The following is a 15741-nucleotide window of genomic DNA, read 5'->3' on the forward strand; positions in this document are numbered from 1 at the left end:
TAATTATGGAATAGAGTGAAATGTTTAAGTCTCTGCTCAAAGCCACCCACCCCCAGAGAAACACTCTCTTGATTATGGTGTGCATCTTTCCAGACCATTTTCTGGGCATTTACACATAAAATACACATACATGCTTCCACTTGGCCAAGTTGGCTACCTCAGGTTTGGGTTTGGTTTACATATATAAAGGGGAAAGGCTATATATACCCACTATTCTATGACTTGCTTTTGTTCATCTTCTAATACTGCATCACTGAAATCTTTCCACATCAGAGCACACAGACTACTTCCTTCTTTATAGCAGTCAAGTACTCTAACAGCACGGATATGCCTTTGAACGTGCACATGTAAAGAATTTAGAGATTCTTCTTACTGAGGACAGGTAGATTGCTTCCTTGTCCACGTGTCAGGTACCCGTGCATCTTTCTAGAATCCATATTCACCTCCTTCCCTTCCCACTCCACACTAGTTTCTCTTTTCTTTCCTTCTCATCGCAAATAATAGGTACAATCATGCTATTCTCAGCCTTTTAAGAACCCCTTTCTTCAAGGACCAAAGAAGCCACCATATAACCCATAATTTGGAACCTCTCGGTCCTTCTCTTCTTTACTACTACGAATTTACTAGATAGGTATTTTCAGACTGTGGGAGGACCAGACCTGAAAGAGAAAGACTACCTGGGCCAAGATGTAGAGAATCTTGTCCAGATTCTGCCTTAAGATCAATTCCGCCTGGGTTCACATGCTTGTAAAATTAGCAGGTTGGACGAGGTTGTATTCAATTTAAGGTGTATTCAACTTCAAGGTGTCTGTGATTGTCAAAGTTCCACCTTCTCCACGAAGCCTTTACAACCATTCCTAGACACTCATTCCAAGCCACTGAGCAAACTCATCACATTTCCTGTTTCTTTTGTTCATCATGTTGGTGCCTAATTACATATTGCCTTGTAATGTTAGTTGATGACTTCCAAAGTGTATATACTTATCTTACCATAATGACTGTAAGCAGCTCGAGGCCAGGGACAACCACGTAGATTGCATTTCCTCCCTTGCTCAACCACCTCAATGATGAAGACCATGGAAATGATAAACAAAGCATCCTCTGAGCCAAGGGTCAGCAAACTACATCCCACATGCCACCTGTTCCTGTAAATAAGACTTATGGGAACCTAGGCATTTATTTGGGCTTCCCTGGTGGTATAGTGGTAAAGAATCCACCTGCCTTGCAGGAGATCCCTGCATGGGGTTCAATTCCTGGGTCAGGAAGATCCTCTGGAGAAGGAAATGGAAACCCACTCCAGTATTCTTGCCTGGGAAATCTCATGGACAGAGGAGCCTGGTGGGCTACAGTCCATGGGGTCACAAAAGAGTTGGACACGACTTAGTAATTAAACAACAACAACAGGCATTCATTTAGGTATTGTCCATGGCTGTTTTCATGCTGTAACGGCAGAGATGGATAACTGGAAGAGACCATATGGCTGCAAACTTATCTGCCTCTTCGAAGGAAAAAAACAAAAAGCCTGCCAATCCCTATACTGAGCAATCAAAAGAAATGTCAAAAATGCAGGGACCAGGAGCTCCCTCACTGGAACACTCATACCTCCTTGGAGAGTCTAGCAGAGGATGGAGTTCATGGCTTCCTTTCTTGAGCACTCATTCCAACTCACATGCCAAATCTGATCCTTCCAACCCTTGTTTAAAACTCTCAGTGGCCCCTCACATGACTTAGGGTGGATGCAAAATCTTTACCAGAGTTAGGACTTCCTCCAAAATCCCAACCCTGCTGTCCCCTTCCCCACTTAAAACACGTCTCCCATTCACCCCTTACGCCCTTTCCTTAGGTTAATAAATGTTTTGTTTTTAAAATTTGTTTTACGGAAGTATAGTTGATTTATCAATACAACGTTGTGTTAATTTCTGCTGTCCAGCAAAGTGACTCAGTTATACATATATACACATTCTTTTCCATATTCTTTTCCAGTATGGGTTTATTGCAGGACACTGAATATAGTTCCCTATGCTATATAGTAAGGCTTTGTTGTTTATCTATTCCCTATTCCTTTGTTTTCTATATGACAACCATCATTCTGTAGTTATACATTTATCTGTGTAGTGTGTCTTCCCCTCTGGACCACAGGCTCCATGAGGATAAGAATAGAATCTATGTTATATGCTCATGTTCTCCAAGCCCTCGAGGACAGTACTCAATGCATGGTATACCTGACCAGGGTGTGTTGGCTAAATGAATGAGTGGATTTGTAGACCATAATTAATTAGAAGCAGCAAAGTAAAGGGTGGGAGTGGAGGAGGTTGCTGGGGATGAACGCAGGTATAAAAGCAAGTGACAGAAAGCCAAGATGCTTCCACCATGTAGCCACCATATCTCAAACAGGCTGGCACCCTTCGGTGTAAGGGTAAATATTAGAGTTTCACCTCTAAAGCCCCTGAGGACATCATTCCGTTTTCACAGAACCGTAACTGGCTTATAAGAATTATGCTCTGTGTGGTGCTTAAGATGACAAGAAAATGTAGCTCTCATTTCATAAAAAGATCAGAGTAACTTGGTGATTAAAATGATAAGCAGTATAACAAGATTAATTCTCCAGAAGTCATAGGTGACTTCTGGAGAATTAAATGTCCCATCCTGATTTCAAGTTTAGCTATTCGAAAATTTTCATTTACTTAGAGGACACTTATTTCAACAACAACAATGATAGATGGACAAAAATCAGTGTACCATCCCAAACTGCACAGGATACAGAAGCATGACAAATACTTGCAAACTGATTAAAAGGGAAAACCCAGGATACAAAGCACTTTTCAAGGAGGGAAGGTCTCCACGCTCACCTTGATGACTTGCATCACACCTGTCCTGTTATATCACTCTTACCCTAGGACACAGGGATGGGCCCAAGAGACACCGGATGTGCTAATATATGTCAGGATGTTGACGCTTATTTTTGTTTGTTTTCCTTTTTAAGATTTTTTTTTTTTTTTTTGATGTGGGCCATTTTTAAAGTCTTCACTGAATTTGTGACAATACTACTTCTCTTTTCTGTTTTGGTTTTTTGGCTGCCAGGTATGTGAGACCTTAGCTCCTCGACCAGGGATTGAACCCACACCCCCCTGCTTTGGAAGTCTTAACCACTGGACTGCCAGGAAGGTCCTGACGCTTACTTGTCTTTAACAATTCTTATCCCATGACCTCATCCTTCTAACAAATGAGGCAAAGAGCCTGTGCAGTTTATAAGTAAATGTGTTTGTCATTCTTGCTCCCTATCAAACCTCAATCACTTTTCATAGAAAATGAGCAAACTCAAGGCAGTGATAAACTTTTGTCTATTCATAATGGATCAGCAGGAAGACTGCTTGTGAGCTTACTATAGAAAAATTGTTAATACTGCCTAAAACTAATATGTCAAAAGGAATCTCAGCTTCCTTGGATATGATAACTAAGGGAAACAAGTTATTCCTGAGATGGTAACTCTAAAAACATGGTGAGGATGAAACATACTAACAGGGACTTCCCTGGTGGTTCAGTGGTTAAGACATCACCTTCCAATGCAGGGGTTACACATTCAATCTCTGGTCGGGGGGGCCAAAATTCCACATGCCTCTCGGTCAAAAAACCCAAATGTAAAACAGAAGCAATATTGTAACAAATTCAATAAAGACTTTAAAAATGGTCCACATCAAAAACATCTTTAGAAAAATAAAATATACGAACAGATGCTCATATGGCAAAAAGCCAGGCAGAGTAGAGATACTTCCAGAAGTTCTGACCATTTTATTTTCCACATCACATTAAATTTGTAATCCTAAGACACTGGCTGCTTGGAATTCTAGAGATTTGAAGGGAGAAAAAGAATGTACCAAGAGAAAGGTGCCAAGCAAAAAGCTTCTGCAAAGCACAGAGACCCGTTACCAGTTACGTTATATAAGTCTGGCCGACTCTGGCACTGTCTACTATCCTCTCTGATTTAAAAAAGCCTTCTGTTGCTAAGGCAAAAGCAGGGACTGCCGTTCAAGCTGGCGAATCCAGAGAATGCTGAGGCTAGAATGTGCTGACGACAGGACCGGAAGGAGGCAAGCTCAGAGGAGATGGAGGGGAAAGGGGAAAAAAAAGCAAGACAGAACCAACCCAGATGCTGTCTTCCTTGGAACCTACAATGCAGGAGAGTGTGTGTACTCAGCCTTCAGGGGCCTGGACCACAGAAACACATTGCCCGCCACCCATCACAATGTTAGTGTGTCACGTTAGTTGCTCAGTCGTGTCTGACTCTTTGTGACCCCATGGACTGTGGCCCACCAGGGTCCTCTGTCCATGAAATTCTCCCAACAAGAATGCTGGAGTGGGTTGCCATTCCCTTCTCCAGGGCATCTTCCTGACCCAGGGATCAAACTCGGGTCTCCGGCACCGCAGGCAGATTCTTTGCCATCTGAGTCACCAGGGAACCCCACCCCGTCATCCATCACAACAGCTAGTCCTATAGGCTAAGACCCCACCTACATGGAGAAGCCAAGTTATAAATAAGACAGTGGTGAAGGTGAAGAATTTACAGAATCCTCATTAAAACTGCCACCACCAGCCAGGGCAGCGACTCTAGCCTGTATAAACAAAACCTAATTTAGGCTGAAGCATCTGAGCAAGCCTGCTCTACCAGATCCTGATCGGGGTGTGGGGGAGGGGGAAAGCAGTTTAACCTGTGTCTCCATTTCTTCATTAGTAAATGGAGATGATAATAATAATATAATTAAATAATAAACTAAAAATAATTTTTATAATACAATAAAAATAATACATAAGATCACAACCATAGGATTGTTTTCGCAATTGTTACTACAGATAAGAGCAGGTGAAACAGTCATGATACAAGGTAGTTCTTCACGAATGCTATTTTAATCATCACTCCTTCTATTTATCATCGTACTCTAGTTTAGCTTCAGTCCCTTGGGCTTAGACAACTTTTTAAAACACTCCAATTAAAATACACATATCCAATAGAGAAGAAACTAGTGGTTACCAGTGTAAAGAGGAAAAGGGGAGAAATGATATGGGGAAGGGGGGCCAAAAGGTTATTATGGAATTATATGAAATCATATATATAAGGGACTTCCTGGGTTGAGTGGCCTAGTGGTTAAGATCTTCCTTTCAACACAGGGGACTTGAGTTCGATCCCTGGTCAGGGAACTGTAAGATCCCACATGCCTTGGAGCAAATAGGCCTGCATGCCACAACAAGAGAAATCCAGGCAATGCAACTAGAAAAGTCCGAGTGCCTCAAGGAAGAGCCAGTACAAAAATAAAAAATAATTTCAAAAAAGAAATATGTATGAAACTTCCGAAATTTGCAAAGCACTATAGAATTTGAAGAATCTTTAATTCAATAAAAATAACAATAATCCCTGTTTTATACACTAGTTAAATAAAGGTGTAGCCTTCTTTTATTTGGAAAAAAAAAAACAACAATATGCCAATAACCAATTCCTGATAAGTGTGTCAAAGACTCCAGATTTTTAAAAAACTGTAATCCTAAAACATACCCTACTAGGCTTGGAGCCCGCCACAAAACCAAAAATACAGACTGCATGGCAAGGAGGTAAAAGAGAAGCAAGAACCAACTGGCATTTCCAGACAGATTTAGAATACACAGTACTGAGCAGATGAGCAAACGCAGGAGGAGAAAGGATTCGTTATTTGTTGGTACACTGTAGATGAATGGAGGGAAAGTTAGGGAAATATTTTCCAGAAGGAATTTTTCTGATCTTGTCCCACAAGATGTTGATCATTCTAGGGTCTAAAACACGGGTGAATAAATCCCAGCCAGCTCCCTGCTTTTTCATAACCCACAAGCTTAAGGTTAGTTTTCCCATTTTTAATAGTTGGGTTAAAAAAAATCAAAAGAAGCATAAAATTTTATGATACATGAAAATGATTTGAAATTCAAATTTCGGTGTCCACAAATCAAGTTGACTTGGAACCCAGCCACACCCCTCTTCTGGGCATTGCCTAGGTCTGCTTTCAAAGCACAGAGGCAGATCTGAGTGGTGTCCACAGAGATCGTAGGGTCCACATGGTCAGAAATACTATCTAGCTCTTTACAGATAAAGTTTACCAACCCCTGGCCTAGAAGTTTAGGAAATGATCCTCACTGGAGTCTTCTCTTGGAGAGGCACAGCTCATGGCAGCCTCATGAAGGCTGCAAGAGGCCCAGCCCAACCCAGTAGGGCTGCAGAAAATGGTGACTTAGCTTCCCAAAGCTTCCCAAACTTATGTGACCATGAAATCCTTTACTCACATCAGGAGTATGAACATCCTGCACAACACACTGATGCAGTTCTCACCAGCAACATGCTAAAGTCCAGAAATGTCAACAAATCCAGCATTACTAAGATCAAATATAAAATTCAAAGTTGGACTTCTTTGGCAGTCAAGTGGTTAAGGTTCTGGGCTCCCACTGCAGTGGGCATGGGTTTGATCTTTGGTAGGGGAACTAAGGCAATGGCACCCCACTCCAGTACTCTTGCCTGGAAAATCCCATGGACGGAGGAGCCTGGAAGGCTGCAGTCCATGGGGTCGCTGAGGGTCAGACATGACTGAGCGACTTCACTTTCACTTTTCACTTTCATGCATTGGAGAAGGAAATGGCAACGCACTCCAGTGTTCTTGCCTAGAGAATCCCATGGACAGAGGAGCCTGGTAGGCTGCCGTCTCTGGGGTCGCACAGAGTCGGACACGACTGAAGCGACTTAGCAGCATACAGCTAATAAAAGCTTATAACTGAAAACGTAAAAAGTTAACACAAAGCAGGTTAACAAAAATTGCACTCAACAGTGGAGACAGAATACTAATTATAAGGATAAATTGTTTAGTTGCTAAGTTGTGTCCGACTCTTTTGTGACCCCATGGCCTGTAGCCCGCCAGGCTCCTCTGTCCATGGATTCCCAGGCAAGAACACTGGAGTGGGTTGCCATTTCCTTCTCCAGAGGATGTTCCCAACCCAGGAATCGAACCCACGTCTCCTGCATTGCAGGTGGATTCTTTACTACCGAGTTTCCTGATGGATAAAGTGATAATATCCCTTGCAACTATTGAAATGTAAATTTGCACAACCAAGGACCTTTACATCTCTCTATTAAAGCAGCATAAGTAAATTAAAGTGATAAACTTCAATGTTGGCCAGCTCGTGGGGTAGTAGGTACATTTGTAGGTTGCTGGTGACAATCTAAATGAAATCGGTCTTTCTAAAGACAATCTGGCAACATGCAGCAAGAGCCAGAAAATGGTTCATTCATTTCCTGTGACCCAGCAATTCCACTCTGGAGAACACACATCAAAAGGACCTCACTTTTGGGAACAACCCAAAAGACAAAAGAGCAACCGGTTTGTACAGAGACAACTCTGTCAGTGCTGTTTGCTTGCAGCAGGAAAACAGTGAGAACCACCACCACGGGTGCAACGACAGTAAGGTGACGCAACACACTGGCAACCAGAGGAGACGTCGGCATAGAAACCGGCAGGCAGGAGGGCTGCACTGACGTGAACCACAGCGCCTCAAATTCACACCCAAACTTTGGGTGACCCAATCTTATCCGCTCCTTCCCCACCCACCACTTCAAAGCAGTCAGACCATCAGAGACTCAACTTAAGAACCAGGAAATCATGGGATTTCCCTGGTGCTCCAGCAGTTAAGACTCCATGTTTCCACTGCAGGGGGCATGGGTTTGATCCCAGATGAGACCAAAAAAAAAAAAAAGTAAAAAATAAAATGTTCTTTGTTAGTAAGTCAAACACCCTTGAGATACAGCTCAAAGTCCTGAGACTCAGTTCAAGCTCCCACTACACTCTAACTTGTCCAGAATGAATGAACTGTTAGTTTAGAGCAAAATCCTTCTGGAATTCATTCAACAATCATTTATTGCTTAAATATTGTGTGTCAGGGCATTGAGCTAGAAACACAAAGATGAATAGTGCGTTGCCTGTCGTCTATAAGGAGCTGAAAAGGAATAATAACAACAATGGCCTTGAGCATGCTGTATGGAGAAGCAAAGCCAATCCTCATCTAATCCAGTATTTCTGGACCAGGTACAGAAGATTTCAACCAAAGGAGAGACAGGAGCCATGGACTTGCAGAAGTAAAGAGCAAGGAGTGACTAACGACTAGATTATTCTGGGAAGCTGTCACCATTTGCCTTTTTTCCTCCTCATCCTCTTGCCTCTTTTAATCCTGGATATACTGACCGGGCCATACTTAAGATGACATCTGATAATTCATCAGAATGCCAACCTCCTTCCAGGAGCAATGATCAAATTTCTTCTCACCTTCTGCCTTTCTTTAGTCTACTCAGCATCTACAACCTATGAAAAGACATGCTGAAAAGTTCCCTTAGGAGAGAGCGCCACGTTTGATAAACCACATACAAACAGCTGACGTGAGACGAGACTGTGCAAATCACAGAGCTCAACCAGTTTCTAAGAGACCTGAAATGAAAAGTTAACAAAGAAAATGCTAATAACAGATGATGCAAACCTGCGGACTGATCCTGTATGAATAATCAGGCCGTCAGCAAAGGAAACCCTGAGAGGTCCTCGAGTTCTCAGGATGAGTTGAAACTAGCCTGCTAAGCAGAATTCATGTCATACTGTTACTCACTAGGCAAATATTTTTCAAAATGACCCCAGAAGCAGGAAAGCACAGCATCTATTCCCTATTTATAACATTTCAGTTTGCAAGAGAATCTTTCCATCTTAACTGTGGAACCAATGCCGGTCAGAGTCACACCATAGGAAAATGCTTGCCAGTGGCTCCACGTCCTTCCCTTTCAATCGGCACACACAGGTTACTCTTACGCTATAATCAGCCCTTTAGGCTAAACTTCCAAATGCCACCATGGAGCAGAACCACTCACCCAGTGGAAAGAGAATGTTCGACTCTCAGGTAAAAGTATTCCTTTAACGGGAAACAAAATTCCAGTAAATTAAGGTTGCTTGTGCCCGACCCACACCTTGGCAGAAAGAGCAGTGTGTATGAAGTCAGGCTGACTTAGATCTGAGTCCTTGCTCTGCTGCTGCTGCTAAGCCACTTCAGTTGTGTCCGACTCTGTGCAACCCCATAGACGGCAGCCCACCAGGCTCCCCCGTCCCTGGGATTCTCCAGGCAAGAACACCGGAGTGGGTTGCCATTTCCTTCTGCAATGCATGAAAGTGAAAAATGAAAGTGAAGTCGCTCAGTTGTGTCCGACTCTTCGAGACCCCATGGACTGCAGCCTACCAGGCTCCTCCATCCATGGGATTTTCCAGGCAAGAGCACTGGAGCGGGGTGCCATTGCCTTCTCCGAGCCCTCGCTCTGGCAGTTGCCAATTTCTTGACCATGGCTTCTCCTAAGCCTCATTTCCTGTAAAAATGGGGCTAATGCTACTGCCTCATGGACTTGAAGGGTCTATTGAGATCATTTGTAGAAGCTATTCAACACAATGCCAATAGTATGTGCTCAATAAATAGAAGCTTGATAATAATCAACATCAATGATTCATCTTAAAAGCCGTTAATATTCCTCCCCTCTATCAGGACCAAAGCCCTCTTAGAGCCACTGCTGCTCATTTGATTCCAGAACCCGTCTCACTCCTCTCCTCCCTGCTAAATCCATTCAACTCAGGCTCCTTTTCCCAAAACAGATTTGCAAATGGCTCCAAGCGCCACACCCTGAGGACACTTTGAGCACAACTTTCCCACCACAGAAGCACCTGTCATCTTCATGGCCAGGGTGCTGATGACTGGGATTTTTTTCCAGAATTCAGGAAAAAGGACTCTTCCTGGTGGCCTTTAGCATCTCTCAAGGAGAGTGAGATCACGGGACTTCCCTGGTGGTCCAGTGGTTATGCCTCCACACTTCTAATGCAGGGGGCACAGGTTCGATCCCTGGTCGGGGAACTAAGATGCCACATATCTACCCTTTGGTGTGGCCATAAAGAAGAGAAAGAAGAATGAGATCACCACTGCTCTGAAGCAACAGGCTAAACATCCGTGAGCCCCGTGTTTCTACAGCCCCCGTGAGTGTTCAGCAGATACCTGCTGACATCAGCCAGTTCCTTCCTACTTACAAGCTCTGCCCAGATCCTCTCCTCTCTTGGATTCAGGCTGGACATGCAAGGTGGTATGGAAGCCAGGTGGCAGCACACAAGCCAATTTAGGATGCCTGTTTACTTTCTGGTATTTGACAAATACAAACACTGGGGCAAGGCCAGTATTTATTCACCATCTCGCCCCTTTCCTAAAGAATCGCAGCTCAGCAGCTGCTACTCCAACTACAACGCCCAGTGTCCTACGAATGCTAAAGGGGGTTTCAACTTGGGGGCCAGGATAACTCCTCTTGCAGCTTCAGTTTTCATTCTGTCCAACAGACATTATCTGCACCTAATGCTCCAGACCGAATCCATTCCAAATGGTCATCAGGCACAAGCCCAAAGGCAATGAGAGACTTCTGTCACTGAAGAGAAGCACCTGAATCTTCCAGGAAGTTGCCGAGTGACCTGGTATCACCAAGTCTTTGCCAGGCCTGCTTGGGGGAAGAGGGCCAGCAGAGTCAGTGCTTCCTGGAAAAGAGGCACTGCAGTTGACAAAAAGCCACTCAATTCACTCTGGCCCTGGAATAATCTGATGATGCCTCTGACCATTTCCCATTGCACACATACACACTCACACACACACACACAATTAATAAAGTTCCCTTAAGCCAATTATAGTTAACATGCTTTACAAAGGGCCAGATGAGCACAAAACCTATTTGCAACGTGTCCCCAGAGTCTCTAAAGAAACTTCACCTCTCACCCTCACAGTCAAGCCTAAGGCTGAAAAGTGATGTCTCCTCATTCTGATCTACAAATAGACAGGATGCAGAGCACCTGCTGAAGCCAACTTGAACCCACACCCACTCACTCCATCTACTTGGAGAAAGGGGCCTGCTGCAAATGGTGCTGGAAAATACCTTACTAACTGTGCTGATCACCTCCAGCTGGAAAGACTGTGTCCAAATTTAGCCACACTAAAATATGCAGTTTAGCGAGTTGGTGGATCGAGGCTGACCTACTCCTGGTATTTTCTCAGCTTTGGGTAGTCTGCATTCCATGACAAGGAATTGTTTTCTTGCTGATTTGATGTGCCTGTGTGTCTTCTTTATACTGTAGCTTTGTTTATTTGCTTTGTACTGGGCTTGTGGCAGATTCAGCCACATGACTTTAGAAACAGCTGAGAATTCAGATGAAAAAGCTCAATCTCATCCTATACAGTTTGACAATAGGGATGGGAGATTCACATCGTATGTGAAAAACCCTGCCTTCCAGGACAGGTCAACATACCTGACTTGCGCGATCATGAGTCATTTTCTCTACCAAAACTAACAGAAGTTATTCTGAGACTACAAAAATTTTTCTTTTGACTTTCAGACTAAAAGCCACAATTTCTTCAAGTGTTTTTTTTTTTTTTTTTTTTTGATGTAGACCATTTTTTAAGTATTTAGTGAATTTGTTTACTATATTGCTTCTCTTTTTGTGTTTTGGTTTTTTGGTGATGAGGCATCAGGGATCTTAGCTCCCCAACAAGGGATCAAACCCTCACTCCCTGCGTTGGAAGGCGAAGTCTCAACCTCTGGACCTCCACGGAAGTCCCTCAAGTAGTTTAAAGATGCTAACATCCATCACATTTTGTGTATGACTTTGAGTATAATACATTCATCTGTGGGTTCTTTCTGAAAGTGTGAAACTCAACCAGCACTACTGATAGCTATGTACGTTTATACACCATATACTTCGTACCTGTAGGGCAAGATCCAAGTTCTAGTTCATCCCTGGGTTCCCATTACCAAGAACAGTGCCTCTCAGAGTAAGCGCTCAAGGTTAACCTCAAGGAGGTTAACATGAAAAAATAATCTGCTTCCCCCATCTACGCTGTTTTTCCCCTCCAAGTTTTCCCTTGCAGCTTTCACACTCTAGGACTGTGAAGTTCAGGTGTATATAAAGGAGAAAATCTTTTGGATATAACATTAGCTCTAATTCGAAGTTTTCCTTGAACTTGTCACTTAGTCTAGAATCTTTTCAGGACTTCAGCCCCAACCAGCTACTCCACACCAATCTAGTCAAATAGCCGAAGTCAAATGCCAGGATGCTAGATGATTAACTTTAACAAGCAAAGGTCAGGAGATGGCACCAAGACATTTAGTCTCAACAACAGTGACAAACACCCATATGTGGGACTTTCTAGGTCTTACTGTAAGAGCACTCACTTGAAAGCTCTTACAGTAACTGTCCTTCTATCTGGAATTCATAATATATGCAGATTAATGGTTTCTAAAATTTCAGACCTCATTTTCTTTATCAATAACATCTCCTTTTTCTTCTGACTGCCCCACTGCCAATATTCTATCTGTGCAGTCAAAGCAAAGCTCCTTGAGGGCAAGAGACATCTCTGAGTGTGTTGTTAGCCTATTCTAGGGCATTTCTTAACACTGGCACAAACCTCAAGGTCTCATTCATCTGCTCTCCAGATTTTTGGCCTGAAACACACAATATTTTGCCTTTCAGTGTGTGGTTTACTTTCCAATATCATGCAGACATCTCAACACATCAGAAACACAAGTGCAAGCAGCAAGAACACTTTCCTCCAAAAGTATTCATGCAATTCTCATCAGTGTCCTACAACAAATCAAACCACCAGCCTCAACTCTCCCCCAGTGAGTCTTCTCTCTTGTTACATTTCCTCATCAGGCAATTTGGAGTTGTGAAACCTGCAGAGTGGCACAGGAGGGAGGCAGTGAGTTGTGAGAGGGAGCCAAGTGATCCTGGGTCCCAGTACCAGTGCCCGAAACACTTGGGAGCAGGGTGACCAGAACTGCCAGTGAAGTTTTTGCAGTCTCCATTTTCTCAACTGGAAAACTGAGCTCATCCCACTGGCTTCACAGAGATGTTGGGACTAAGATAGGTACTATCTATAAAGCACCTGTCACATACAATAATCATGTTATATGCTGTATATATATTATATAAAAATGGTTTTTAAAGCTTACAGTAAGTTCTCCTTCAGTTAGCCTGTCATCACAAGAAAGAATCAAAACTGATGGCAGTAACAAATATCTTCGCCCTAAAAGAAGAAATATTTGAAAGAGGAGTAACAGAAAACCATGTGCCTTGAGCATGCTGCCGTGTGGACCTGAGCTGCAGTACCTGAAGTCTGTCATTTTCATGGGGCCAAGAATCCCAATGGGATAAAGAATCCTTATAACAATATCATGAAATCATCATTTTTTATTTCGGGCCACATTGTACAGCACTTAGGATTTCAGTTCCGTGACCAGGGATGGAACCCGTGCCCAACCGTGGAGTCTTAACCATGAGATCATCATTTCATATGCTATCATTGCCTGGGCTAAGGACTGTAGCTGGTAGAGTGGGAAAAATAAAAGACATTGCTTCCCCACCCTGGTGACCCCTGTCCACCCTCTCAGTTTCCCTTCAGGACAAAGGGGTCAACTCAGGCCACTCAATGAACTCCAGTGGAACTTTTCTATTATAATTAGCAAGAGAATAAGGACTCTCATTTTAGTTAATATCTCAAGGTTGCATCTAAGCTCCACTATAAATTACTTTTCAAAAAAAGACAGGCAAACTTACTTTCTCAAGTCTTCAGTTGCAAATCCAGTGCACAATTTTTTAGGTCAACCAGACTTAATGATTTCAGAACTTTCTCTGGAGGTTAAAGCAACCTATGCTTTAATTACACCATGACCTTACTTAAAGCATCTCATGCAGAAATGTAAAGTCAATGAAATATTGCACTGACTTAAGACTTAATCCAGGAGTGGACTCCAAGGGGGAGCATAGGTGTAGGGCAGTAGATCTAAGACTGAGAAGGAGGCAGCTTGAGGATGGACCTACCTCCACTGATATTGGGCGCGATGTTCCCCAGGACTTAGATGGGCTTCTCTCCACACCGACTGTCCAATCCATGCCCACTGCTTTCAAGGACCCTCCCAGCCTACTGCCCACCATCCAGCACCCTTGTGTCAAGGACACAAATCTTGACTTTGCCACTGCTATAGAATGGGCAGAAAAGGGTCTTTGAAGGGAGTCTGGGACCTGCCTCATTATAAATCCGAACAGCACCAAACTTTTCTTTAGTGTCTCTCTTCCCCTTTAAAATCAGCCTCGCACAGGGAACCAGAGTGTCTGTAGGATGAATTCCCAGGCCATAGCAACTGCAGTGCCCTGGGATCTAAGAGATCTTGGTTGGCCGGGCATTGAGCCTTTTTCGGGAAGGAGACAGCAAGCCTGCCTCTCCCTGACACGGCCTTGCCATGAAAATAGGCTCTTGTTTTTTTGTTTTTGTTCGGTTCTTAGCTAAGAATCTCCATCCACCCGGCGGACACAGAAGGATAAGCACGGAAGCTTATGGTGGCTCGTGGGTTTGATCTCAAATCAATTTTCTTCTTCCACCTAATTCATCCCATCCCCCCGCCAACATATGGAAAGGCCGGGAAGGGATGTGGGGAAGTTGGGGACAAGTTTTGGGTCGAAGGTGCTTTCAGGCTTTGGCCAGATAAGTGATGGAGAGAACTAGCTACAGGGCACGCCCTGGAGCTGAATGCAGACCGGGTGCAGAAGAAGGAAGCTGCTCCACCCTCCATGCGCACCTGCCCGGCCACAGGTAAGCGAGGGATGGAGAAAAACGGGGGGGAAACTCAGCTTCCTTTATGGTGGGCTCTCCCCTTCCCCCACTCAAGTGTCAGCGCGCTGGCCGCCTGGCTGGGAGCCGGCGCTTTGGGGGCGCCTGAGAGTGGGTCTCAGGATTCCTTCTTGGGCGTGCCGAAACCGGGACCCACCCAGCCAAGGCGGAGAGAAGGGGGAAGGGGGCCAGGCGCCCGCTCCGAAGGCGAGGCGCCGAGGTACCCGGCGTTCTGGGGGGCCGTTGCGCCCGGGTCCCGCGCTCTCCCACTGCAGTAGCATCGCGACATGACACTGCAGCTGCAACAAAGCGGCGGCCGCCGCCAGCCTCGGCTCCCCGGCCCCACACCCCGCGGAGGGGGTAGCGGCTGGTGGCCATGGGGGTGCGCCGAGGAGATGGGGGCCCCGGAGGGGCGGAGGAGGTGAAGAAACCCTGAAATGCGCAGGAAGCCGAGTGGCCATCTCCAGCGCCTCTCCCGGAGCAGCCAGACTGCAAGGAAAACAATTCGCCTTCATTCCGGAGTCGGGCTGAGCTCTGCGGCTCCCCCAAAATGACCCGATCCAAGCCCTTGGATTTGTTGCCTGCCCTCGCTCGCAACCTGCGCCCCCCTGCACCCAGCACCCCGAAGCCCCGGCCCCGGGACCCGCCCCGCTCCCCGAGCGCGGCGTCCTCGGCTCCAGCGCGGCCGCCGCCCCCGGCTCCCGTCTACCCCACCCGGACCGCTCACCAGGAGAAGGGAGCCCGCGATCATCGTGGCTCCGGCCATGCGGCTGCAGGAGGCCAGGGCGGTGCTGCTGCTCGTGAAGGTCCCCATGGCTGAGCCTGGGGCTCGCAGGGCGCCCGGGGCGCGTGGCCCCCCGGCAGCTTGAATCGGCGGCTGCTTCTGCCCAGCGCCGCATCCACAGCCGCCTCCCGAGCCGGGAGCCCATCTACCTCCAACACCCCATGTGCACTGCGGCAGCCGGACGGCCGGACACAGGAGGGAGGCGGCGAGCGAGGCTCCGGGGGTGCTTAGCACCTGCCCAG

The 15741-nt window shown here is 45.4% G+C and overlaps 1 protein-coding gene across 1 annotated transcript in view; it reads right to left on the minus strand.

The window, feature by feature from the left end:
- TNFRSF21 (TNF receptor superfamily member 21) overlaps nucleotides 1-15529 on the minus strand; it is a 63453-nt gene extending 47924 nt beyond the window's left edge. The window contains exon 1 of the mRNA XM_061398368.1: nucleotides 15443-15529. Within this exon, the coding sequence (XP_061254352.1) occupies nucleotides 15443-15529 (87 nt within the window). The remainder of the gene's footprint in view (nucleotides 1-15442) is intronic.
- Between the last annotated feature and the right edge of the window lie 212 nt (nucleotides 15530-15741).

Source organism: Bos javanicus, chromosome 23 (genome assembly GCF_032452875.1).
Source record: "Bos javanicus breed banteng chromosome 23, ARS-OSU_banteng_1.0, whole genome shotgun sequence".
Classification (NCBI taxonomy): domain Eukaryota; kingdom Metazoa; phylum Chordata; class Mammalia; order Artiodactyla; family Bovidae; genus Bos; species Bos javanicus.